Source organism: Podarcis vaucheri, assembly GCF_965113315.1.
Source record: "Podarcis vaucheri genome assembly, chromosome: 14".
NCBI classification, from domain to species: Eukaryota; Metazoa; Chordata; class Lepidosauria; order Squamata; family Lacertidae; genus Podarcis; species Podarcis vaucheri.
The window spans coordinates 25,922,788-25,950,691 of NC_138752.1; the positions used below are offsets into that span (position 1 = coordinate 25,922,788).

General features: G+C 45.5%; 2 protein-coding genes across 4 annotated transcripts; one reads left to right on the plus strand and one right to left on the minus strand.

Moving 5' to 3' along the window:
- The first annotated feature begins 189 nt into the window (after positions 1-189).
- On the plus strand, positions 190-22,031 carry UBAP1L (ubiquitin associated protein 1 like). Its single transcript, XM_082198647.1, has 6 exons — positions 190-254; positions 4,953-5,107; positions 7,998-8,789; positions 14,656-14,865; positions 19,630-19,728; positions 20,492-22,031. Exons 2-6 carry the CDS (start codon positions 4,976-4,978, stop codon positions 20,624-20,626), a joined length of 1,368 nt encoding a protein of 455 aa, XP_082054773.1. The 5' UTR covers positions 190-254; positions 4,953-4,975; the 3' UTR covers positions 20,627-22,031.
- On the minus strand, positions 8,716-27,832 carry KBTBD13 (kelch repeat and BTB domain containing 13). Of its 3 annotated transcripts, none has more exons than XR_014213420.1 (2): positions 24,369-27,832; positions 8,716-8,760 (listed from the first exon to the last, which is right to left on the minus strand). XR_014213420.1 is itself a non-coding variant. In XM_082198659.1 (1 exon), the coding sequence occupies exon 1, from the start codon at positions 27,292-27,294 to the stop codon at positions 25,933-25,935; it is 1,362 nt and encodes a 453-aa protein (XP_082054785.1). In that variant the 5' UTR covers positions 27,295-27,421; the 3' UTR covers positions 22,442-25,932. The 3 variants fall into 3 exon arrangements, 1 of the variants encoding a protein (XP_082054785.1); XR_014213421.1 differs by lacking the exon at positions 8,716-8,760 and adding an exon at positions 19,758-19,862; XM_082198659.1 differs by lacking the exon at positions 8,716-8,760 and having other exon boundaries at positions 22,442-27,421.
- Between the last annotated feature and the right edge of the window lie 72 nt (positions 27,833-27,904).

Below are 27,904 nucleotides of genomic sequence, written 5' to 3' on the forward strand. Positions count from 1 at the left end.
GAGACTAGTAAGACCTCAAACCAATTCATAAAAATTGGCGCTGCTTTCACATGTGTGGCTAGGCTTCTTACTCTTTTGGAAGACTTGATGATGCAAGCTAACCCCTTAAGCTGCTCTAATCAGTAGCTTTAGAAAAGGGAGCCAGGCATTCACCTGACCTCCTTTGTAGGCACTTAAGTTTCCAAGTATGGGACAGAGAGCTGACAAGGTGCCTCTATCCTGCATCACAAGCAGCTAGTTGGTTTCTTCTTAAGGTAAGCTTAAATTTGCAAAGGAAATGCAGGCACTGAATGGTATGAAATGGAAAGTTATCCCTCAAGATGTAGAAAAATGAATTTGAATTAGTTATTGCTTTCATTATAAAATGTCAAAGTCCTGCTATGCAATGAAGTAAATACTCAAGCCTCTATATGTAAAGCTATGGCCTTACTTTCTTGTAGGTATGATTTGTTTCTCCACAACTGCTTGCTCATACCTCACTATGAGATACAACATGTTTTACTTGGTGAAAAGCTTTTTGCTACACCTGCTTGATAAATTTCAGTGGCCTAGTAGTCTCCCTATAAATTCTTTGCTATTTTTCTACCATTTTGTTATCTGTTACAGTCTTGCTAGATAGTGTTGGAGCGCATGTTAACTTCTCTTGCCTGGTGGATTTTGACGAAAACTAGTGATCCCTAGTTGCAAGTTTCTCAGTCCTCTCCCCCTACCTGCAGTGGTGTTTTTATAACGCTGTCATAATGTTTAGTTCTTAATTTAAATTGGCACAGAAAAGAGGATGCCTTGTTGAGTCCCTATCTAATAGTTTCCACTTGTTTAATACCATCTTGTGCTATTCTAGTACCCTCTAGGCAGTGCTTTTTTCTTTTAAAAAATATTTAGGGGTACTCTCATTTTGACTCAAGAAAATCACCATTTTATAGTTCAAATTGTGAAAAATATATACAGTAAATGGACAAAAGTACAAAGATTCACAAAATGTTTAGGGGTATGTGTCCCCCCCCAGAAAAAAGCACTGCCTCTCTAGGTATCTTATAGGGTGGTTGCTAGTTTCCGGATTAAGCGAAATGCCACTTGTTTGTTTCTAAAAGGGGCACCGTTCCTAAGAGTTTTATCCAGCGCTATCATTCTGCTTGCATAACAAACTTCCACTTGCCCAATGGAACTCCTCCCTCTTCTCCCTTATGACCCTCTAATCAGGAGAGAAGGATAAGGGGAAATCCTGTTGTGTGAGCAGAACTCCATATGCACAACATTGGATACAACCCTAAGTATATTCTCCCCCTCAATCACTTGCATGTATATGATGTGAAGTGCCTCTAGGCATCTGGGAACCTGGCTTGGGCTATATGCCTTTGTTCCTTGAATTGCTACAGGTACAGTTGTAAAGTGTCTTTCCCCTTAAGATCAACAATTATGTGGCAGTGGAAATAATTGGAAACAGAATAGTATTGTTGCGTACTACAGTCTCCAAGCAGTGGGAGACTCCAAGGTTCCTTTGCTTATTCAGGGACTGGTGTCTTTAGGATATCTGGCTTTATTTACAGATATATACAGCCTGAGCACAGGACAGAGTGGCTCGCAATATGAATGCCCCCAACAGATTTGCTTCCCCATTAGGTTTCCAGGGGAACCCCAAGTCCAGCACAGAGTCAGACATATCTTTGTGTCTCCAGCTTCCAGCATCAGCCAAGAAACTCACACAGCTCTCTCATACGCAGCCTCCCCTTGGCCTATAGTTCACCTTGGATGAGGTGGCATCCAGCCAGGTGGGGTAGGGATAGACCCCCACCGGGTTGTCTTTATAGCAACTTCTTTTGAGTGTAACGAGTGGAACTTAACTGGCTAGCCAAAGCCAGAAGAACTGGTTTGTCAGGTTTCATCTTACAGTATGTACCCCACATACACAAAATCCGAAGTTTGGAAGGAACTCAGGGTCTTACCCAGACTGACCCCCTTCAAACCATAACAGTAAGTTATTCTGAGGCCCTGTGATTAGACCAGGACCACCTGCTCCTATATCCAGGATGAAAGACGAGGTCAGGTGAAATTGCAGCTACAAAACTTCCCCCTTTACAATGGCTGTTCTTAATGCACAGGAGCAGTGATGCACTGCTAGCCTGTTTGTGTATCTTATGAAAGCATAGAAAATGGGTGGCCCAAGTCTCTAATTTGCCATCATTTCTTCTAATTACCATCCCAACTGTCTGATCCAGAGCCATAATCTACAGTGCCAGCACATGTGAAATAATAATAATATAATTAAGCTACCTAAATGATATAAAACATGTAGCTAAAACTAGGAATAAGTCGCAGAGCCAGCAGACGAAATCGCAACGATAAATCATTCTCGTCATTGATTGCGTTTACTCCTTGCTTCTTCCCCCCGCCCACCTCCCTCTGTGACATTTGTGTACGTTGTGGCTTATGTGGAAAGCGTCATTCGCATTATCTCAGCAGATGGTCTGAGCCCTGGGTCGCCTTCCAGATATGCTGCATGTGGAATGTATTAGCTCTGCAGCATGGCAGAGCTAGGAAGCGCCCATCTGGCTTCTCCACTCCAGCACCAGGAGACACAGACTTTGCATTAGCCACCCAGCAATAAATCCTGTTGAGATTAGAAACACCAATTTATAGCTGAGTGGCATTAAAAAAAAAATAAGTCCATAGAGGAGCTTCACTCTTTTGAAGGAGCACATAGAAATTAGGAGGAGGCAAAGGGGATTGCTAACAAATCTTCGCCAGGATCAGTTAAGAAATGGAAGGTGCAAAGTGGGTAAAATAACATTGTTCATCGGGTGTACACAGGCTTCTGAATTTCATAGGTTGTTGATCAGAAGTTGCCGACACTGGCTGATGAGGAGTTCTGCAAAATCCAAGCTTCCTGCTGCCTATGCAAAGCCAATCCTATCAAGCAGGAGAAGAGTTTGTCCATTTTATGCTGCCATTCAATCTTGAGCTGTTCTTCGTGAGAGGTGGCTATAGTGCAGTTTTCAAAATGTGTCCCAGAGAGCAAGAAGGAGCTTTTGAAAAGCAAGAAGCTGGCTTTCAAAAGGCATCAGTCCTTTTAAAGTGTGTTGAGATGGTGAGGATCTTGGGAACAGGAGACTGGCTGCTCTTGCCTCACCTGCTTCCAGCTTGTCTCCCTGCCCCGCCCCGCAGAGTACCGGTATATCTTATTTGATATACAGTGGTGCCTCGCAAGACGAAATTAATTCGTTCCGCAAGTTTTGCCGTCTAGCGAATTTTTCGTCTTGCGAAGCACGGTTTTAACGGTTTAACAAAGTCGCAAGACGTTTTCGTCTTGCGAAGCAAGCCCATAGGGAAATTCGTCTTGCGAGGCAAATCGCAAACGGAAAAACCTTTCATCTAGCGAGTTTTTTGTCTTGCGAGGCATTCGTCTTGCGAGGTACCACTGTAACACAGTACTCAATGGGGAAAAGTTTCCAACTTCTGCCATAAAGGCTTTTGATATAAAAAAATCAATAATATTGCCCACTCTACTTCCTTTTACCTTGGGGCCACTTGCACAAACCACCATTTATTAAAGTAAGAAGTTGATTTTGCAAAGGGAAGGACATAATATTTTAGATAAACAAGAAAGTGAGCTAAATAGGAACAAACTGACCTCACTGGCAGTGGGGCTATGCTGATTCAAACTGCGGATGAACACTCATAATGAAATGCTCTATACTGAAATGTGTTCCTTCCATGTTGAAAAGTAGCCTGTTAGGTAAAAGGGTAATGCACTTTCCCCCCAACATCCTAGTTTTCTTAATGCAGGGATCAGTGGCGTAGCGTGGGTTGTCAGCACCCGGGGCAAGGCAAGTAATTTGCGCCCCCTAACCCGTGGATTTGCGCCCCCTAACCCTAACCCCCAGATGTTGTGCCCGGTGTGGCTGGCCCCCCCTGCACCCCCCATGCTACGCCACTGGCAGGGATCTCATTTTATTTCATCATCATCAATCTTTATCACGGTCCAGAGACCCAACAAATCATTACAAAACAATACACAATTCATACAGCCTACCTCCAGGTTAAACAAGCATTTTGTTTAGAATATAGGGCTCATTTGATCTTGCAACCACCGATAAAAACTTTGCCACTGTTAATGTTCTAACATTTGTAAGGTCTTCCAGTAGGAACCTGACATAGTGAGCCTCTGATTTTCCCGGGAAAGGTACCAGCAAGGGTAGTATCAGTTCAGCCCTGGCTTGCTCATATTTTGCACAATGCAATAAAATATGTTTTATGGAATCAATGTCTTGAGCACACGAGCAAAGTCTGTCCTGGTAGGGAACTCCTCTCAGCCTGCCATCCAACACTGCAGAGGGAAAGACATTTAGTCTGGCTTTGGTGAAAAGCCTTCAGTAGTTTGGTACTGTCAGGTATTATTTTATTTACTGTGGAGGAGCCTTCCATCATGTAAACCGTGATCTGAAGTGCGACAGCTCAGACACTCACCAACCCCCTGACATCACAATGACCTATTTTCCTTTGCCTCCCTGGTTTGAAATCAAAAGCACAGGGCTTTGTTAGCACCTGTGATCAGCTGACCATTGGTGCTTGCATAGCCAACCTTGCAAAGCACCGTTTCTCATTGGCTGCAGGAGAACGTTCCTGATGCAGGACTCCCCAGTGCAGCTGATTCCATTGGGGCTTGCTGTCAGTGCCAATCAGTGTCTGCAAACCTCACTTGCAAAGGACCAATTGGTAGCTTATTTTAAGTTTCTGATTCTTTCTTTGGAGCCATGTCTTTACCTGCCTCACACCTGACCTGACATCCTATATGTGTGGCTTGGAAGCAATGGTCTCACTAGCCAAATGGACACATGTTGGGCTTAGGTCTGTGAGCTAGAGGTTCCCCACTTCTGTGATCAGCCCCAGGCACTGAGGAGGAGCTGAAGCAGAAGGAGTAACTAAGTCCAATCAATCTTCTTATTTTTTATTAGAGTGTAATGTAACAAGGGGAGCCATGAATTGCCTGCAAGATGTACCTTTCAGAGTGACCATAAGCGTTGCAGACGACTCCACAGAAGAGGCAAACTTTGTATCAGCGGCTGAGTTTGAGATGCCTGATTGCACGGAGGTCCTGATGTGTGCAATGGTAAATAAATAAATCTCTTCCAAATGTGGATATTAAAGGGGATTTTTTATGTTTTGTTTTTTGGGAAAAAGTTTATTCTTTCATATTACTGACTCTTTAGCCATTTCCATTTTCTAGTTTAGTATTCTTAAGGTCTAGAAATTTATAAATTAGAATAACACCTAGGCTCCACAGGCTTTTTATATGTACATTCCTACCCCTGGGAGGAACATTTTGCTGATGTTGAAAGCCTTTAACTTGACACCATAGTTCAGGGATGTCCAGTTCCATCTCCAGCATTTCCAGGTATGTCTGGGAGGGACTCCTGTTTGAGGACTCCTGGAGAGTTGCTGCCAGAAAATGTTCGTAATACGCAGCTCAATGGATTGATAGCCCAAGCTGGTAAAAGGCAGCTTTCTAGGCTCTTACAATGCCAGAATCACACTACAATAATAAGCATTCAAGGACCAGATTCTGAGCAGCACATTCCTCCTTCTCTTATTACTGTTTCCTCACTTTTTGCTGCTCTGAAGCAAAGTATGATTCACCTTTTTGCCCAAACCTGATGAACACGGGGCTTACCCCTGCCCTAATCCAACCAGGATTAGGACTCACAGTTTGGGGCTGGTTTCCAGTTTGTCATTTGCAGGGCAAACACAAGCCATAGTTTGGACAAAGCCACAAATGATGGGCTACCTCAAATCAAGGTGGGGGGAGGAGGTGGAGGAAGGAGTGTCCAGCAACTCCCTTTAACATTATAAGAAGAGGCTGGCTGCTGGATCAGGCCCAGGGGGACCCATCAAGTCCAGCACTCTGTTCTCACAGCAATGCCTCTCCACTTGTGATTTCCTGCAGCTGGTATGCAGGGCACCCTAACTCCAGCAGTGGAGGAACAGCAATGCCCAGTGCCAGATTTACATATAAGCTAAACAAGCTATAGCTTAGGGCCCCACTCTCTTGGGGGTCCCCCCCAAAAAAGGAAAAAAGCCTGGAGGTACAGGCTTTTTCTGTACCTATATTTCTGAAATATAGATAAAAAACAAATAAAATAAAACCTACATACAGCAACAGAGTTTTGTGTTGTGTAGGCTCCTACAATGTTAGTAATGGGCCCCACCTGCTAGCCTGCTCCCTAAAATATCACTGGTTTGCTCATTTTTATATATAGGGTGCCTGTATTCTGCATGGACTGGTTGCATGGCAACATGGGCAGATGGCTTTAGATACCTATTAGGTCCATAAATTACTATATAGCACATATTCAACACAAAAAACAGCGACAATTTGTTGTTGACAAAGGACAGCTGGACATAAAAATGGCCCCATTACCTTCAGTAGCTTAGGGCCTCATCAAACCTAAATCCAGCCCTGGCAATGCCATTAAAGGTTTGTTCTTGTAACACCAAGTCATGGTTCAGTGCTGCATCTGAATTAGTCCTTGCAGTACATTAGCTAGCTGGAAAAAAAGAAATTGCCTAATGAGTGTCAGTGAAGCACATCTCTCCTGCTCCCTTGCAATATATGCAAATCAAATCCGTGACAAATTAACTTTCCACAGGCTTTTTGAAGTGTATTTTCATAACAGTCTTTGTAGCATAGACCCAGAGTGCAATGTTTACAATATCTCCTAGGTTACAAATATTGCCAGGGGGTTTTAAACATTGTATGGAGATGACTTTTTAGTCGCCTGGAAACTTGGGTCTGAAAAGCTAAAGCAATCTTCCTCTGCCGCCTATCAAGCCCTGTGTCCAGTTTATCCTGCCACTAGGGAGCATTATTGTGCTCTGGAAGATTGGTGTTTTTAGGAGTCGTCTTAGTGGATCTTCTGCTATTATATTCAGGGTTTTGAGGAGAGGATGAAAGAGTTCTAAGAAACCACCTTGACACATGTCTGCTTTCACTCCACACAAGTTGTATTTTGAAACACACAATTGTGTTGAGAAACAACTTTCTTCCTAAGGCTGCATGCATTCTTGTTTTATTTATTTAGTTCACAAAATTTATGTGCCACTTGACTGTAAAAAACAAAACAAAACACTTCAAAGCAGTTTACAAAAAAATAAAACAATGAACTAATCAGTAAGAAACAGCTAAAAACAATTCTCTAAAACATTGAAAAAATAATTAAAATCAAGGAGGAACTTAAAAAACAGATTAAAATACATGTCAACATTCTACATATCTGGACAGTTGCCCATACAAAAATGTTTTCCTTAGAAGGTGCTGAAAAAAGTACAGATGTTGCTTCCTTGGCCTTCCTTTTTTAATATATATGAATTTTTATTAGTTTTTTTACACAGAATTTGACATTACTCAATTCACTTTCAGTATAATAATGTCTTACACTTTGACTTCGCACCCTTACATCTGTGATGTTCCTGCTGTATTCCTTTACTGTATCTACATTTATTTTCATTTATCATTTATTTATTCTCCTTCCCTTGCCTGTTATTTAGACCTTGCTCACGATTTCATTTGACTATAGTTCCTCCATGGCCTTCCTGTAAGGCTCTTAAACCTCTGGCTAGCCATTGTTGAAAATAAAATGTTGGACTGGGTCAGGGATGGGGAGCCTGTGGCCTTTCAAATACTGCTGGACCACCGCTCCCATCATCCTTGACCACTGGGCCATGATGACTGGCGTGATGTGAGGTGGAGTCCAGGAACATTTTCTGGGCCACAAGTTCTGCATCCCTGGACTAGAAGGGCTTTGATTTGACCCAGCAGAGTTCTTTTTGAAGTTCTTAGCAAAGTCAGATCTTGGGAGTGGGTGGTCCTGTTGGGTTCAGGTGACCTCATCTGGTTTGTGATTTAGCTCTCAAGTCCCGGCTCACAACCTTCGCTCATTTGTTTACTCCAGCTACAGCCCAAGGCCAAGAAGATGCTGACTCTCCTTCTTTTGTTCCCACAGCACGATTTCTCACTGGAGAAGAAGGTGCTGTATTGGGTAGACTCCGCCTCTCGGCAAGACATCCCTTGGTACGAAGTGACCACTGACGTCGTCCCAACGGCTCCGCCTTGCTGGCTGCTGCTGCTGGACTCGAAAGAGAGCTTCCCAGAGGCAGCAGGCCGCAAACTGACGGCTGCGGTACCCATTCGACGGTGTGCCAACCTGTGCGCTGCGGCGGAGAAGTTCAGCTGCACTGTGAACAAGAGCAGGTTGGCTAAGAAGGTGAGCAAGGATGGGTGCTTGGAAGAGCAAGGGTGCTCCGAAGGTGAGGAGTCTCCCTTGTCTTCCTCTGTCGAAAGCGACGGTGAAGAAAAGCCCTTCTCTGACTCCAAGCGTGTTCCTGGCACTTTGCCTCGTTTCCTGAGTCTTCCCCAATGTAGACCAAAGACCTCCCCGGTGCTGTTGGCCACCCCTTCGGAGAACATCAGCCAAAAGCCTCCTCTAGTCAAGCAGAGGCAATCTACGTTTTTATTTAACAACGTGAAGCATGAGTTTGAAGGAGCCAGGAAGAAGCTCACAGCTTTCATGCTCCCGAGGAACCAGACGGCAGCGGAACCCACCTTGGCGTCCAGAGCTTTCTCCCTCCATCAGCGCTCCCGGAGCAGCCGGAACCTGAGATATGGACCTACCTCTGATGTGTCTCTGGTGGGAACTCTTGCCCCAACACCACCGACGACTCCTTGCTGTAGCCCAAGGCCACTGACTGTAGCGGGGCTTGTCCCTCCTATCCAAAAGCACAAGCCCACAGTTGCAGTAAGATATCATTCTTCTTCTTCTTCTTCTTCTTCTTCTTCTTCTTCTTCTTCTTCTTCTTCTTCTCCCTCTTCTTCCTCTTCTTCCTCTTCTTCTTTTCTCTCCACCCCCTCTCCATTTTACAGTCTTAAAATTGCAGGTAAGGATGGAAGGATCTGTCAGTTTGGTTCTCTTAGTTTCTCAGCCATGCTGCAACCCACAGCCACTGACTGTTGCGGCGCTTGTCCCTCCTAACCAAAAGCACAAGTCCACAACTGCAGTAAGAAATCACTTTTCTCTGCTTCTTTTCCTTCTCCCTCTCCATTTCACAATCTAAAATTTCAGGTAGGGACAGAAGGATCAGATAATTTAAGTTCTGTCAATTTCTCACTTTTCCAGCCCTAAATTCAGTTGCCCACATTTCTGCAGTAATATCCTAAATTTAAAGAAAAATCATCCTAAAAATTCTTCATAATTTTAGTGTGAATTTCTCTTAACAAACACATTTTTGTTTGCAGTTTTGACTGATATACACATTTTTGCAAGCACTTTTTGGTAATATTTCTGTCCTTCCTTTTCACTAGCATGTTCATTTTTATCCCCCTCCCCACAAAATATGCATTTTTGTAAACACTGATGATTGGATAACTACTTTGCAAAATTCAGATAAATGCAAATTTTCATAAATGACTGTGTTTTGGTTCTCAGATTTTGACAGGAAGTATGCATTTGATACATTCATGTTTAAATATCAGCCAAAACATATTTCTCCCCAATCCCTAATGCCAGGATTTTAGACTTTTTGAGTTTAAAAAAAATGGAAAATGGAAACGTGTTGAAAATCAGCCTGCTTGCTTACCCAGCTGGGCTAAAAAGGTCTTGCTGCATGTGGCAAATTCTGGGCACAAGTAAGTGATGGCAAAGTGGGAAGCTCTTGTACAGGTCACCGGCATCTCCCCTTTTCTGTGACAATTAAATTATGCACACGAAAAAGAAAATATTTGCAAATTGGCCAGAGTGAAGCCTAAGATGCACGGATATTGATTTTCCTGGCAGCAGAGTAACCCCATTGCAAAGCTTTGCTTCTGAGGTGGTGCAAAAACCTAAGGAAAGCCTCTCTGGAATTGTTATCTGTTGTGGTTTACTTGACACCCAGTTGCCACTCAGGTTTGCAATCATTAAGTGATGGTCAGGCATAAAGGATCTGGCCCCCAGATATGGCTTCCTTGAGTCAGGACTCACTGGTGAGTTGCAGCTTGACTGAAGGTAGGGGTAGCTTGGGCTAGAGGCAGATTCCATATTTGAAAAAAGTTTAGAGCAGGAGTAGGGAACCTCAAAAGGGTGTGTAGAAGCCAACCTATTGTACAAAAAGTAAAGTTTACATTTGTTGCTCTGCTAATTTTTGCCTCTACCACATGCCCCGGCCACCACACGCATGTGGCCCTCAAAAGGTTGCCTAGAATGGAACAAGGCCCCTGGGATGAAAAAGATTCTCCAGACCTTGTCTGCCCAAAGCACAAAGCAAGCATGGACTCAGCATCATCTTCTGGTGAGACCTTGCCAGATCTTTTGCACTCCACGAGATCTTGCAAGAGCTCCACAAGATCTAGAAAGATATCAGCAGGACCCACCATCGTTGCTGATTTGTGGGTGCCGCTGAAAGCCCCAGATAAGGGAGGCTTCAGCGAGGCGAGGGGATGGCACCTTCCTCAAGTGGCCTCAAGGTGGTCCTAAAAATATACATCTCAAATGTCAAAAGCCAGGATAAAAAGAAGTGTCTTCAGCATTCACTGGAAGCTGTATAATGAAGGTGCCATTTTCACTTCAGGGGGGGGGTGTCCCCAATTGAGGACCTGCCATAGGCAATGCCCTCTTCCAAGTCACCCCCCCAAGCTTCTGGGGGCAGTGGAACTACAAAGAGGGCCCCCTCTGCCAATCTGAGCACTGTAGAGAAGGCGGTGGCTTTTGATGCAGCTGCCTGGTTCTAAATGTCATTAACAAGGGGCTGGTTGACACCCTATGTGAGGACGTGCATTTCTTCACCAGGACACCTGTTGAATCTCTCTTGCTGAGCCCTTATCCTTCTCTTGCAGCGTGTCACCTAGTAGTCCCTAAATCCATCAAAGGAGATAAGCCCCAAGGCTGCAAGGAGGCTCCAGCCTTGCTGACGTCTTTCAGCGACTGCCTCTTGGAAAGGAGATCAGGCTGTGAGCAGCCACCCGCCTCCTTTCCCCATTGACCTTGCTGTCCTTGTGTGCCTGGCCCAATTCAACCTACACGTAAGGGATTGTTTCTCAGAAAATACTTCTTAGAAGGAAGCAGCAGTGGCGGCAGGCAGCTCTGGGGTCCAACCCTTGAGAGTGGCTCCCTGCTTAGTGACCAGCTGCTGTAAAATATAGTGCTGCCATACACCCAGTTTTCCCGGACACATCCGGGAATCGGGCTGTCAAAACAGTGTCTGGGCAGGTTTTTGCTGAATCAGCAAAATGTCCAGGGAAACCCAGACATATGGCAAGTAAGGCCTCTGAATGCCTGTTGCTGTGAGTCACGAGTGGGGAGAATTGCTGTGGCACCTGGATCCTGTTTCTGGTTTCCCAGAGGCAACTGGGTGGCCACTGTGAGAACAGGATGCTGGACTAGGTGAGTCCTTGGTCTGATCCAGCGCAGCTTTTCTTAGGTTCTTATGCCAGGTTTTAATTTGGACTCCCATCTGCATTAACCATCAGTAGAACTGCCATGGCTTTGGGACCCTGGGAACTACACTCTTGTCTATAGGATGAGCTCTCTCTCTCTCTCTCTCTCTCTCTCTCTCGGTGTTCCCAATTTTAATTGGCATTGGCATGACTTTTCACATCCCTTCAGGAGATAGCTTTGAGAGTTAAGTTAAACTGGTCTGAATCAGTCATCTTGGATGTAGAGGAACTTCACAGAACTCAACCGTTGCATTGAACTGCGATGCACTTTCCAACTTACTTGGTTGGAAGATGGAGAGATGGTATAGAAACCTCTGGCTTTTGTGTGGCTGGAATACAGCCTACTGTAGGGAGGTAAGAATCTCATCCATTGCTCTGCCCACTTTTGCCTCTGGCCCCACCCACCTTTCATATGTGGCCCTCAGAAGGCTGTTCCCTCAGGCCCAAAATGGTTTCTCAGCCCTGGTGGTAGAGCTGCTCAACCTCAGCACCGCTCCGGAGAAGTGTTAGAAAGAAACACCAGTCTTTAAACTGGTCCCAGCATGATACAACCCTGCCAGTGTTTTGACTCCAGTTTAAAAACTGGTCAAAAAGTGGGGACTTCCGGGGTGGCGCCTCCGGTGATGGCAGACTCCCTCTGAACTGGAGGGACAAGCTCCGCACGAAACGGGTCTTTTCCGCTGCGGCGTAGCGGGGACCCTTCTGAAAATCACAGGCGGATGAAGCCTGTGACCGTGGGACTCGGCGGGCACCTTTAGCACCCCCCCAACCCACTAAGGAACCCAGAAACGGGCTCTGAAGTGAAGAGGGGGAAGTGGCACGGTGCTGTGAGTCGATTGCTTTTTCTGCGGAGCGAAGCCACACAGCCGTTGCCAGAGAGCGCTGCCTTTTTCCTGGGACAATTTGGCATCGAAAATAACTAACCGTGAGTACTGGAACGCTAAATACCTGGATTTTAAACAAGAATTGGCAAAACAAAAGGAACGTGGACTCTAAAATTTACCCTAATTTGGTACTGAAACGGAAAGGGCTAAACAGGAAGTCACCCTTCCGTTCTCTTGTAGTTATAACAAAGCAAAGACAACGTAAACTAGAGCCTTAAAAATCACTTTTAAAGGATCGTTTCTCATCATTCAAAATTGTGGAACCCCCCTTCGGAAGCAGGAGAAGAAGGGGGACGTTTACTGAGTTGTTTAACTCAGCACCGCTCCGGAGAAGTGTTAGAAAGAAACACCAGTCTTTAAACTGGTCCCAGCATGATACAACCCTGCCAGTAAAGTAATTTTCCACTGTCCTGACCCTGGAGCGGGGCGTCAGATTTGATGATTGAAGCTCATTGACCAGAAACAAATGCTTTGACAGATAGTTAAAAGGAGGGAAATATTGTGATCCCATTGTTTCCTTTCATCTTTCAAAAGAACAAATATGGACAAAATATCTTAAAGAAGAAACTCTGTTGCTATTGTTTCCAAGGAAAAGGACAATCTGAAGTTTTTCCCCCTAGAGGGGAACTATGAAATTGTAACTAAATCCTGGGAAATTGCGGCTGTTACTGATTACAACTGTGGGAAAGAATTCTGTGACCTTGCAGGACAATGCCTTCAGAAGCACTGTTGGGTGCTTTCTGTAAAATAAGTGCCCTATTTGATCAGTTAAGTCAGAAGATGGACTTTATGACTAATGCGGCCAGAACCTTTGAACAGGTAGTGGGAAATCATATGGAGCCCACCGAGGAACCAAAACAGGAGCGTGCCATGACAGAACAACTGAAAGAAGAGGACCTTGCTGAATCTGGGATGCCAGGGATGGAGGGACTTTTGGCCCAGCAGGAAAATGAGCCTTTGGATCTTATAAATGAACTTGGAAAAAAACCAGATTTGGAAAGATAAAGTTTGGATTGAACTGGAAATGAGGGGTTGGACTGACCCCCCTTTGCAGGGATGGTTGGACTTTCTGAGTCTGGTAATGGGCCATCAGAGGTTTGGAGTTGTTGGGACTTTCAATTTTGGAGGGAATTTGAAATATGTTTTTAAACATCACATGGAGCTTAGCCTGGACTGTGAGAAAAGGGCTGATTTGCTGAAAAGGATCAAAAACACTATTAAGCTGGAGTTCTTGCGAGTGAAAGGAAAATATGAAGAAGAGCTGTGAAAGGGACATGGAAGAGATTTAAAGGCCTCGGATATAAGAGCACCAGGTTAATGTGCCAGACTAATGGGACAAAAAAAGACTGACAATCCCGGGACCCGGGGGGAGGGGACGCTGGAAGAAGATTGGATTGCTTTTATTTTATTGTATCTTTTTATACTATTACTACTAGAAATGTTTTATGAATTTTGGGAAAATGTTGAGATGAAATTACTTGGCTCTTGTAAAAATGTCTAAAGAATTTGGCAAAAAGGTAATGGTTATGAGAAGTTGGTAAAAAAGATTTAAGTTTTAAGCTCTAAGGTCGTTTTTATAAGACAAGATGATAAATAGAGTAAGGTAATGTAATGATAAAATATTATGAATTATGGAAAGGATTTGCTGTGACAATTATTAATTAAGATACAAGAGATGGGAGGAGGAGGAGGTCATGGAAAGAAGGTAACGGAAATTGAGAATTTGAAAGTGATGGTTTTATTTTCTCTTTTTCTTTTTGTGTTTTTGTGTTTTTTTCTCTTTTTTGTAATGTTGTCTTTTTTCTGTGTAATTTTAAAAGTTTTTGTGTTTCAATAAATATTATTTTTAAAAAAACAAACAAACTGGACAAAAGTGTCTCGACAAAGCACTTCGAGCACATCCATTTCAGATGCAGGTTTAATTTTTTGCTTTCGAATGTAAACACATTTCCAGTCTCCATTGTTGTCAAATCAACCTTTGTCATCTCCTTGGAAACATAATAATAGTTCCCATCCAAGGAAGGGTCACTCGCATTTTGAAATAAACTTCAGATGATTAAAACAGGATGTCTAAAGTCAGAAAACCAAAAGGGGGGGTTGTTCCAAGTAGGGGAATTTTCCGGGCATCTTCTGTGGTCTGACTAAATTTAATTTAATGACTCCAGGCCATGCTTTTGAGCACCCACAAACCCAGGGGGCAGGGGGGAAACCCTTTTTAAAGCCTTGAAGAGTACAGAATTTCTCAGAATGATGTCTGTAAATTAACCAGCATTATGATCTATGTTTATTTTTATTCTCTCTCCCCCCCAGTCCCTGAGCCCTTATTCCTGCCTTCCACCCCCTCCTGGAGTGCAGCAGCTTTGTGGTTCCCACAGAACTCATCCTGACTCAACAGCTGACCTGCTCTCGGCGCTCAGCCAAGAGGAGCGCGACCTCATTGAGCCCGTTTTAGCTTTGGGTTATCCGATCCGCCGGGCGATCCTTGCTCTGCAGAAGACTGGGAGACAAAGCTTGGGTCAGGTCAGTGGAGGCTGGTTCCTTTCTCTTGAACACCAGGGAAAAACGTTGTTTGTGAATGCAGTGAGTGCGAATCATGAGGCCGCAGCTCAGGAGCACAGCTCATAGACATGACTTAGGCCCCAAATACCACCTTCTTCCCCACAGACTCACATGAGTGTTAAGATCAGCAGAAACACAATGCACTAGGTTGGATAGACAATATAAGGTGAGGGACACAGGGCAGCGCAGACAGGTTGGAAAGGAAGCATCTTATAAAATAGACATACAAAATGGCTAGCTTAAAAGCCATTGCACTAAATGTGAGGGGATTGGGAAAGCCAATCAAAAGAAAATGCATCACCTTGTACATAAACGCCATGAAACCACACATTGCCTTCCTACAGGAAATGCATAATCCATGGCATATATAAAAACATAGCAAAACATAAAGCATTAAAAACTTCCTGATACAGGGCTGCCTTCATATGTCTTCTAAAAGTTGTGTAGTTCTTAATTTCCTTAGCATCTGAGGAGAAGATGTTCCACAGGGAGGGCGCCACTAATGAGAAGGCCCTCTGCCTGTTTCCCTGCAACTTTGCTTCTTGCAGTGAGGAGGCCAGAAGAAGACCCTTGGAAGAAGTTCTGTGAGGAGTAATGTTAGAAATATTGTAAAATTGGAGAAGGGGAGATGATAGGCTAAGAGAGGTAAAGACAATGTAACATTAAGTAATGCATAAAAAGTGATTAAGATGGAAGATCATCGGAGGTTCTGATGGAAGTCCAAAAAGAATGTATTTGTAATAATATGTGTGGTATGTTTTATAATTTGTATGTCAAAATTAATAAAAATGTATTTTAAAAAAGAAGAAAACCACCCTCGGAGGAGGACCTCATGTGTTTTCAGAGTCCACCCTATTCCTGTGACTGAAATCTTTTTTTTATCTGATCTGTTTTTAATTATGAATTTTAAATTGTTGTAACCCCCCCTGGGTCCTGCTGGTGAAGGGCCCACACCACCAACAACAACAAAAACAACAACAGCTAAAATCCCAAGTTCAATCCCAAGCAACCCCAGAAAGGGGTGAGAAAGACCCCTGTCTGAGGGTGCTGCTGTCAGTCATTGTAGACTAGAGTGGGTGGATCTTTTGCAGGCAGGGGCACATTTACTTCCAGGAAGCCTTCCAGAAGCTGTGTGTCAGAAGTGCACACCCTCCACCATCCCTGAGATGAAAATAGGGGCATTCTATTCCCTGTCCAGGGAAGTTTTTAATGACTGGTGTTTTAATATTTTGTTGGGAGCCACCCAGAGTGGCTGGGGCAACCCAGTCAAACGGACGGCATATAAATAATAAAATTGTTGTTGTTGTTGTTGTTACATCAGTATAATTGCTAGTATGTATTGATTTGGGATATTCCTTTCCCCCAGGTTTCTCTAAACGCAATACATAAATTCAAAGATTTCTGGGCTTAAAATGCTGCAGCTTTGTGTGTTTTCTTCTAATAACTTTTGTGCTTGGCCAGGTTCAAGCAGTTGAAATGTTCAAGCAGTGATACTGACGTAGAATAGAATGTCCCTATTTCCAGGCCAGGAATGTTGGAGGGCATAAGGGGGGGGAGGGGCAGGGAAGAGAGAAAAGTGGGTGGAGCAATGACTGCGAACTTGACATTTGTACAGTTGGCTAGTTTCTACACACAAACACACCCCTCTCCATCCTCCATGCAGGCAAGCAAGAGGCATGATCAGAGTTTATGCAGACATTCCAGCCAGGCAAAAACACTTGTGGAGGTTATAAAACAAAGCCAATGAAGGGTGTGGCTCAGGAAGAGTCCATGGGGCCAGATAGAGAGCATGCCCTCCAACATTTTTCTGATGAAAATAGGAACATCCTATTTATTTATTTATACATACATACATACATACATATATACACCACCCATTTGACTGGGTTTTCCCAGCCACTCTGGGCAGCTTCCAAGATATATAAAAACATAATGAAACATTAAACACTGGAGGAAAAAACACCTTCCTTATTCAGGGCTGTCTTCAGATGTCTTCTAAAGGTTGTACAATGGTACTTCGGGTTACAGATGCTTCAGGTTACAGACTCCGCTAACCCAGAAATAGTACCTTGGGTTAAGAACTTTGCTTCAGGATGAGAACAGAAATCGTGCTCCGGCGGCAGTGGGAGGCCCCATTAGCTAAAGTGGTACCTCAGGTTAAGAACAGTTTCAGGTTAAGAACGGACCTCCGGAATGAATTAAGTTCTTAACCCAAGGTACCACTGTATAGTTACTTAGTTCCTTGGCTCGGGGCGGGGTGGGGGGTTGCATAACTCCATACCCTCCAGCATTTCTCCAATGAAAATAGGGACATTCTAAGGAAAAGCAGGACATTCTGGGATCAAATCAGAAACTGGGGGATGGCTTCTGTAAATCCGGGACTCTCCCCGGAAATTAGGGACACTTGGAGAGTCTGAGAGAGACTTGGAGGGCTATATTAGCCCCTGCCTGAAGTTCATTGAAGTCTGCCATGAATTATTAACACACCAGTCATTTTTATTTGCACAAGCCCCTCCAATCCATATTATTCCTTGCCTAATCTCCTGAGAAAGAGGTGTGGTTCTTTCCATTTTGCCACAGTGAAGCTCTGTGGAGTTGCCAAGGCCCTCTCAGTGAGTCTGTGGCTAAGGACAGATTTTGAATGCCAGCCTTTCATGCCCATCACTCAGTCCTCTAGCTATCTCTGCCATCTTCAGGCCTACAGAAGGATGCTGTTTGCCTGCAATGAATTGGGTGTGTGTGTGTGTGTGTGTGTGTGTGTGTGTGTTGTGGTGGTTGTTGCTGCAAGCGAATGCTCGGTATTAGCCTTTTTTCCAGGGATTGCTGATTCCCCCCTGTGTGTGTTTGTGTACTGGGAATGAATAGCATGTGAGGCATTTAGGAGGGGTGCCACTGGGAATTGTCCTGTCAGCACTCCAAGAACAATGGGGGAAGCCAAAAATAGATCACCCCTTTGGAGTGTCGGAGTGCCCTTCTCAGAGTGTCCCAGGCAGATCTCTGGCCCCATCCTTGCATAACCTCCTAGCATGCAGGATGTTTGAGGCTGCCCCAGATCTGAGTGGGTCAGGAACGGCATCACCTGATGTCCATCAGTGGATCTAGATCACCTTGACGGGATCCTTGAAATGAAAAGATCAGAGGGTCTGATTCAATGTGGTCTTCATGCATTTCGGGATAGGATGAGAGAATTCTTGCAAGGTTGATGATGTAGATTTCTCCAGGTTTCTTCTACCTTGGAATGGTTTCTTCTTTCTTTTGTATGCTTGTTGTTTTTGTTTTTATTATGTGTTTTGTGGTTTTATATCTTGATTTTATTCTGTGAACCACCCTGAGACCCCTGGACAGTGCTTTTTTTTCTTGGGGGGGGATGCATACCCCTAAACATTTTGTGAATCTAACAGGAGAAGAAACTAACAATTGTTTTTATGAAAAATAGTTTCTTCTCTAGCAAGGTGAATCGTCAGATCTGTTGCTACCCCCGATGGCGGCCTCATTTCCTGTCATGGTGTTTCCTGAGTCTCAGATGAAATGAGAGTACCCCTAAACATTTTTTAAGGAAAAAAGCACTGCCCCCGAATGTAAGGTGGAATAATAATAATAATAATAATAATAATAATAATAATAATAATAATACTTTCATCTTCCATCTTTAGTTAATCGTAAAGTTATGAACTTAACACATGGACAGCTGCATTATTTTTCTTGCCAGAGTTATTTTTGAATCAGACTAATAACCCATTTTAGAAGATAGGGAGTGGGGGGAACACAGGGTTGCATGCAGCTTATTTCTGCTCATTTTAGACCCAATGGAATTTATAGTCCTAAGCTGGCCTTGTTTATTAATTTCAGTGGGTCTACCTCGATTGTGACCAGGGTTGTAGTGAGTGGGAGAGAAGAGCAGAAGCCAGAGGCTTGTTTTTAAAAGAGCGAGAGAATAGGATGTGGTGGTATTCTCCTCCCTTGGAGAGAACGGAACTTAAGACTGGGAAAATGAGAAACAGAGAGAAAACAAAACTGACAGGTTCACCCATCCCTATCTACAAGGACGGGTGAGTGGGTAGATAGAGAGACCGTGTGGTGTAGTGCTTAGAGCAGGCTTCCTTAAACTCAGCCAGTGTGGTGTAGTGGTTAAGAGCGATAGACTCGTAATCTGGAGAACCGGGTTCACGTCTCCGTTCTTCCACATGCAGCTGCTGGGTGACCTTGGGCTAGTCACACTTCTTTGAAGTCTCTCAGCCCCACTCACCTCACAGAGTGTTTGTTGTGGGGAGGAAGGGAAAGGAGAATGTTAGCAGCTTTGAGACTCCTTCGGGTAGTGATAAAGCGGGATATCAAATCCAAATTCAAACTCTTCTCCAGATGTTTTTGGCCTACAACTCCCATGATCCCTAGCTAGCAGGACCAATAGTCAGGGACAATGGGAATTGTAGTCTCAAAACTTCTGGAGAGCCTAGTTTGAGGAAGCCTGGGTTAGAGTGTCAGACAAGGACCTGGGAGGCCAGAGTTCAAATCCTCCACTCAGCCATGCAACTCACTAGGTGACCTTGGGCCAGTCGCTGCCTCTCAGCCTAACCTACCTCACAGGGTGGATTAAATGAGGAGGGGGAGAACTATGTATGCCACCTCGAGGAACTTAGGTGGGATACAAATACAATACATAAGTAATAGCCCTGATTCCGGATGGTGTGCTAGCAAGCTAACTTCCCCTTTGCCTTCCCCCAACAGTTCCTCAGTTACCTCAGTGCCTGCGACAAACTTCTGAAGCAGGGTTACGAGGAGGCTCAGGTCGAAGAAGCCATGGAGATGTTCCAGAACTCAGAAAAGGTCAGAACGCCCACCCTTTTTTTGCACTTCAGCCACAGGGTCTCCTGCTGGGTGCAGGGACCGAGTAGGGGGTATAAATGGCTTGGCAGTTTCCTCTCATAACCCTGGCATTGAGCTGCTTGGGGCTGTATAAGCTAAAAATAAGCAAAAATCTATTTTATTTCTTTATCCACTGCTTGATAGCAAAAATCAACAACCCTCAAAGCTGTTTAAGAAAGGTAAAACAGTGAAATCAAGAAGAAGAAGAAAACCCATTGTTCCCAATTTAGATCTTTATCCCCTCAAAATTTTCCCAATGTAGATCTCTACTCACCCCTTCTTCCACAGAAGGGGGTGTGCTGTTTTTTGGTTCCCCTCAGGTGCCAAAATATATGGGGCTGGACCTCTGCAGGCATCTACACCATGTTTCAGGGGCACTATCTGGGGGAGGTGTCTGGAGGGGCAAGGGCCCCCCACATTTTCAAGGAGGAGGCAGAGCCCCCTCAAAATTCCACAGTGAGTGTGCAAGCACACCCCACGGAATGCTGACGTCACACTCCGCAGGGTGTGCTGACGTCGCATGGTCCCAGCCCCCTCAATCGGAGGGGCAAAGGGGAGTTGCTTGCCTTGTTCAAGCATCCATCTGAACATTGAAGCCCCTTCACCAGGCCTGTTTATCTTCAGTTGCTTTTGTCCTAAGTGAAGCAGTTGTGGGACGTGCACTGTGTGTCCGCCCCCCGCCCCCCCCCCGATCCCTGACTTTTCACTCTGCGTCTCTTTGCAGGCAGCAGAATTCCTTCACCTCCTGGTCCAGTTCAACGACATGGGCTTCCAGCAAGCAGACATCAAAGAAGTCCTCTTGCTGTGCGAGAACCACAGAGACAAGGCGCTTGAGGAGCTCATGACAAGGACCCAGTGAGCGGCAAGAGGGCCCTTTTCCATACTGAGAAAGGGCAGAACATGCCATAAGCCCCACGGCATGTGATTCAGAGCAAGCTTTGAATGTCAGAACCCAGCTGGAACAGCCAAAATCCCATTGGATCAAGCCACCTGCCTCTGGGAAGTGCATAAACAGGGCTTACCCATTGCTTTTTACTGGCAGCTGGTACAGTGAAGTATACTGGCTCTGGACAGTGAGGCTCTATATGCTGTCATCTTTAATAGCCACCTCTGAATTCTTCTAACCCTCTCTTTTCAAAAGGCATTTAAGTTAGTGACCACCCTGCTCCATGTTGTGGTAGCAAATGCTAGTCAAGAGGCAGAGCGTCTAAAAGTCACTGCAAGGGAATTGCTTCTAGTTGCATCACATGCACTGCTCAGGCTTGTGAAAGACCAACATTTTAACACAAACTTCTTCTGCATAACCTGCACCTGTCTGCAAACAGATCCACAGCGTGGCTTAAGATGTTTCTGTAGCCTAAAGGTGCCTCCAGGTTGCCAACATTTTGCAGTGCACTTTGGGGAGGTTTAGATTTGTGCAATGAAAATGGATTCGCATGTGTTAACCCGGAACAACAAACCCACTTAAAAAGAAAGAAAAGTTAGGAAAATGGGGCTTGGGGGGTAGAGAGATGCATTGAAAAGTGCAAGATGGGTGAATGATAAATGGGAAGGTGCATAAATACCCTGCAAGCAATTCAGCATGGATTCAGGATGAATGTTCATTGCCACAAAACCACCCTGGAAACAAGTGAGAACAAATGCTTAATAAAGGCCGGGTGTAGCCTGTGTAAGCTTTCTGCCAGCAAATCAGGGTGAATGTTCAATAAACAGGTCATTTGGGCATACCCATGCTCCCATTTCCTGGCCAATGCCCTGACTTATTTCAATGATGCACTGGATTTTAATGGACTCCATCAAAGACTGTACAGACCTAAGAGTTCTCTGAAAAGTGGGCTGAGCGAAGCTGGTAGCTTCCCACTGTACAATCCTCCAACACACACACACACACACACACCCCAAACCACAATACCTGGATTTCCAGGGTAGGGAATGCAACTTCATAATTTACTGTGGGGCTCAGAGTCTTCAGCTTATTATGGCTGAGCATCAACTCCTTATTTGAAATAAGAAACCAAGACTGTTTCCAATCAATTCTTTATTTTTTCCTGCCACCGTGAATGCCCAATTGTCTTTCCTTGAGATACAGCGAAGTGATACCTGTTTGTCTTTCAGCCAAATAATAAAAAAGTATTTGTGTTTCTTATTAAAGGAGAAAGGGGAAACAAATATGATATTCAGCTGAATGTAACAGAAGAAAACAAACATCCTTTGAGGTTCATAGGTACAGCATATTTCTCTCAAATAAAACGGCACGTTCCCAATAGCTGGTGTGTTTGTGCTCTTATTTCAGGGAGAGATGGATGAAAGCCCAGGGCAATACTTAATATTTACCAACCTCCTTCCTGACACGTTGCCGTCCCGTTGCTTACAAGCTGTATTACAAGGCTGACAATGTTCAGAGCAGCGGAGATTGCTCCTCTGTGGCAAATGGGGGCCCTGCCCCACTATGCATAGTCTGTCCTCAGCCAACCCCACCTGCCTGTCAGCTTCCTCCGTTGCCCCAGTTTTGCCCTTGTAGAACTCAGCAGGGAGAGAGGATGGGAATAAGTTGGCCTTGCCTCTCATTGCTCCTGGCTCTGCCTCTCATTGACTCTGGCTTCACCTACTACTGGCCTCCCTGCCTTCCAACCTACCAATCTCTGTTTCAGAGCTAGAGTTTTTGCCAGGTTTCCAAACTGCTGCAGCAGCAGCAGCAGAAGAAGAAGAAGAAGAAGAAATAATTTTATTAATTGTACCCCACCCATCTGACCAGGTTGCCCCAACAGATATAAAAACATAATCAAACATTAAAAACTTCCCTGTACAAGGCTGCCTTGAGATGTCTTCGGAAAGTCAAGTAGTTCTTTATCTCCTTGACCCTTGACACCCTGATGGGAGGGCATTCCACAGGGCAGGTGCCACTACCGAGAAGGCTCTGTGCCTGGTTCCCTGTAACTTTACTTCTGGCAGTGAGGGAACTTGGAGGCCCTTGGAGCTGGACCTCAGCGTCCAGGCTGAACAAAGGGGGTAGAGACACACCTTCAGTATTTAGTAGTTAAAACAAGGGCGGTCTAAAGCAGCTTCCCATGAGAATGTAGAGAATGCTCTGTTCATCTCTGTCTCCCTGCTGCAGAACTACGAATTCCCAGGGTGGCCGGGCAGACACGGAATCATTATTTGTTTGCTACATTTCTATCCCACCTTTCTTCCAAGGAGCTTAAGGCAGTGTACATGGTTCTTCCTCTTGGCATCATATCCTCACAAACAACCCTCTGAGGTAGGTAAGGGTGAGAGATGATGTGGCTGAGTGGGGATTTGAACCCAGGTGTTTCCCAGGCCTTCACCTAACACTCTAATCACTACAGTACAGTGATGATCAGAAGCAGCTTGTTGGGTGGGGTGGAACTGCCCCACTAGCCTCCCTGCTGGTGGGTCATTGTTGCTACGGCAAGAGAGTAGGGGAGACGGTGGGAAGGTTGGTGGGGTGGAAACACACCAGCAGAGTTTATTCAGCCACTGAGTTTGCACCTCCCTGACCTCCCTGCTGCCTTCTGCTTTTCCTAACCGTCAGCAAGAGCAATCCACCTGCCGCCAGGCTAGCTTAGCGGCTCCGCCTCACCTGGTGAGCCACTTCTGCTGTCAATCAAGCCTGCTCATTTTTGTGGCATAAATAATATGACCTTAAAGTTAGCCTAGTCAAGGGCCTGAAGGCTTCTATAAACATACAGAACATAACATGAACAACACTGGCAAGCTGGAGTCAGATCAGCAGCCGTTACCAAAAACAGTCATGAGTTGCATGTGGGGCTTTTTTTCTTTTCTTTTTTACAGCAAGTCTGGCTTCAATCACAGTCCATCAAGGAAAATGCCTGGTGCTCCATAGCTGTGGCTCAGCTCAAACTATCCTTCCTCCTCTTATTTGAAGAGATGAATATCAGCAGGGAGATGCTTGCAAAGGATTGATGGTCTGGGCTTAACTGCGTCTTTGGGGGCTGGGCATAATTAATGATGCTTGTTAAAACGGCACTCTCTGGATTGAGTCCAAAACTTTTGGATGCAAACGGAAAAGGTTTTATCAGTATGCTCAACCCTGAATCTGAGTCAGTCTGTGCTTTATTATGAAGCTATTAATTTCCTAACCACTTAAAGTCTGCCACAGACTGAATTGTGGGGCATATAAAACTTAGAAACACAACTTCATTGCAGGGTATAGATATTACTGGCATAACCCTGGAGAAACCCACAACACTCTGCACAGGGCAATACTTCATTCGGGGTTGAACTATTTCTGTATTTCTTTATAAAAAGAGGTTTAGAAACCGTACTTTGGGCCTTGACAAAGTGCCTTCAAAGTGGTATGCAAAATAAAAACACCAAGCAAATCTGACCAATTAACAAATTTAAAACCAGAGCTCTTTCAAAGAAAAAGAAAGAAAGACAATTGGGATCAATGGCTTCCATCTCAGGTTAAAAGTCAAACCAAATCAATGCTCTGTATTCTTGAAAGTTATCAGAGATGGGTCTTGTCTTAAGTACCAATGGGACTTAAGCATGTTTAACTGTCTCTGATTGTGGTCAATTAAAAAAAGACATTCTCAAAATGTAGTTCAGTTACTGACCTTTAACGTCTACATTTCCAGTGCTCCAGTTTGGGATGCCTGAAACACCCTTCTTCTAAAAGCTGTGCGTGTTAATGTCAGCAGCTTTTCACTCTGAGAATTAGAGAGCACCACCTAATCCTTTTTCACCTTCAGCAGAAGAGAAGGGGAAGGCCTGTGGCTCCATGACAGAGCACCTGCTTTCCATGCAGGAAGTCCCAGGTTCATTCTCCAGCGGTATCTCCAGGCAGGGCTGGGAAAGACTGAAAAGCATTCTGGAACCCTGGAGAGGTGCCAGCAATACTGAGGTAGATGGTCCAATGGTGTGCATAAGGCAGCTTCCTATGTCCAGGGGGGACGGTGAGGCTACAGTTCAGTGGTCAACCACCTGCTTTGCATGCAGGAGGTCCTCGGTTCAATCCCTGGTATCTTCAGGTAGGGCTTGGAAAAACCTCCATTCTAGAATCCTGGAGAGCGGCTCCCAAGCCATGTAGACAATGGTGAATCACATAGGCAATGGCCTGACTTCCTATGAGACTCATCAAGATGGACTAAAACAATGGTAGAGTCATGGACTGGTTGGCGCAGACGAATGGAGGAACCAACAGGAAAAATACACACACATCAAGGCAAGAAGGCTCAGAGACTGGGGAGTGTTGGTGGGACAATGATGAGTAGTCAGAGGGAGAAGAGGGAGAAGCCTAGGAGGAGGAAGTTTCAGAAGCTGAAGAGGTAACAGGGTTTAGTGAACTGGGAGAGTCCAGAATCAGAGGCAGAAGATGAAGCAGGAGGGTGGGAGGAGGGAGGCCAGGAGGCAGAGATAAGTCAAGCTAGTGAAGTGTCATGGGTGTCTCCCCTTCCTGCTGCTCCCAGAACCAGGAGAGGCATGAAAAGGGCAAATGGGAGATTGGCTGCACGCAGGTGCGGTCTCTGATTGCTTGGGGAAAGCCCTGGATAGAAAGCGACTTAGATGGCTCTGGGGAGGCGGGGAACTTTCAGTCTCAGGAACTGATTCATGGGGTAAAGACCTACCGGAGATAAGCTGCTCTGCTTATTAGGCCTGACACTCAGTCGGGTTTGTGCTAATAAATTGCTAATTCCAACTTTGAATGGTGTGATGTACTGCCAACTTGTTCTGTGAGAGGTAGATTCCGCCACTCAGCTGGGCGTAGGCCAAAATGAACATGATCCCCTCAGTGCATAAATCTCCTCCTAGTGCTGCTGGCTTCCTGCCAGTGACTGGCTCCTCCTGCTTGCTGGTTGCCACTTGCTGCCTCCTTTCTACTTGGCCCTGTTTGGTATGACAAATAAGTCTGTGGAAACCATATTGCTTGAGGCCCATGAAGCCACAAGCCCAGCTGCAGTTGGAAGAGCAGAGAGCTGCGTTACAGTTGCTTCTGGTGCAAGCTAGCCCTGAGCTTCCTGCCTTGAAATGTTGCTGGCCCAGAAGGTGCAGAGAGTGTCGACTGAAAGCTGGGGTAATTTCACAACCTTTGGATTTTAATTTGGTGGTGTTGCAAGACGTCTGGCATAGAAGGAAGGCAACGTGGGTCCCTGAGAAATTCATCTAGCAGAGACCGGCTCTCTAAGTTGCGATGCTGTGGTCTTTCTTTGGAAGCCTGAGGAGGAAGGTTTGCAAAGAACCAGCCCTTGGAAAACCAGCTTTCTGCTTTTTGGATTTCCATGTGTTCCCCTCTATGGTATACATCAGAGTGAGCATCTTGTTGACCGTGTAGACTGTGTCCCCTTTGATGACAGCCGTGAAGAGGGCCCCTTTGCTGTTCACATACTGCCCTGGTAGAGATGTCCACTGCATTGTGGTCAGGTTGAAGCAATCCATCATGCAACGCAGGAAGTCATCGAAAGGCCCGTTCCGCACAATGTAGAGGTTGTCCCGGTGAGCCACCATGCAGTGGCCGTAGCTCTGAGGCCTGTTGAGGGTGGAGATGGGATGCCACTCGTCTTTCTGAGGCTTGTACTCGTAGATCATGGTGGTGTCGAGAGGCTTCCACAAGCAGACGAAGATGCGCCCCATCGCTTGGGCGCAGGGCACCGCTGTGGTTGGCTGGGGGAGGTCAGAGACAAATCTCCAGGTGTTGGTGGAGATGTCAAACTTCTCCACCGACTTCAGGGCAGCCTTCCCAAACTCCCCACCTATGGCGTAGAGGCTGTTCTCTTGGGCTGTCAGCGTGAAGTCATAGCGCAGCTGCTGGGGCCCGGGAAACTCGCTCCAGACGTTGGCCATCGGGTCATAGCAAAAACTCCGGTTCACAATGTCCTTGTTGTAACCGTAGACCCCGCCCACAATGTAAATCTTGTTATCCAAGGTGGCTATGCCAGCTAGGAATGTGCTGGCCGTCAGCGGTAAGCAGGAAAGTGTCCTCCAGGTGTTACCTTCCTCATCCAGGTAGCAAACAGTTCTTGAGAGGTCCTCCAAGAACTCAAAGGTGGGCGTGTGAGCCCCTACCGCCACAAACGTGCTGGGGATGATGGACTCCACATAATCCAGAAGGTCTGGAGAGAGGCAGTCGAGGTACTCCTCCAGGTCCGAGTAACTGTCTCGTATGTACAGTGCGGCACAATGGAAGAGATCCAAGAGGCCAAAGATGGCGGCTGCCTGGTAGAGCAGAATGCAATTGTCTGTATTGATGGAGGACATCAAGTACTTGGCCAGGGTCTTGACCTGCAGGAACGAGGCACACTCCACTGCCCTGAGGTTCTCCTCGCAGCTCAGGATCGGGTGCTCCCCTTCCAGGACCTTCAGCATGACGGCGAAGCCTGTGGCGCTCAGATCTCTGATCTGGATCTCCTTCTGGGTGCTCTCTCTCATGCCGGATTGGAAGAGCGCCCGGAAGTATTCGCTGTTCTCCACCAGGAGAGCCTTGTCCACCGAGAAAAACTCCTCTTCCACCTGGATCCGCACCCTTTCATCCAGCGAGGGCTGCATGGCCCAGCCAAGGCTTACCCCCGTGTCGTCACGGGAGCTCTTGCACTGCCTAGTCCATTGTCGGCAACTGCTCTGCAGAGATCAGAGGGCTCTTCATTTATGTCACGGTGGGTGTGATTTCTATCTTCCTGTATCTGTCTGAGTAGCTAAGAAGCTGCAAACTCTGTCATATAAATACCCTCTTCTAAAGATAGCTGTGGTTCATGTGACCGAGGCTGCCAGCAACATGAGGACCCCCCCAGGTCTTTCCAAAGTAAGGTCTACAACATTTGCTCCACTCCAATGCAAAGGAGTGGCTTTTGGGGGGGAGGGAGAGGTGTTGAGACTACACAGATCACTGGAGGTCACTTCCAATTCAAGGTGAATGCAGTCTGAAGGGAGGTGGCATTCACAGGGTCTAGAGAAGGCAGACATTAGGCTTTTAGAAAGCCCTGGATAGAAAGCGGGGGGTTAATGAGAACACTAAGTAGGGTTGTGGGGAGAAGTTCAATTACATTCGCATTAAGAGGCAAACCAGCCTAATTCACATTTTCTGAAACAATGCATTGGCTGTTTCAAAGCCATCCTTCAAACATCTTGTTTCTCCGAATTTTGCAATGCTGCTCTCCAG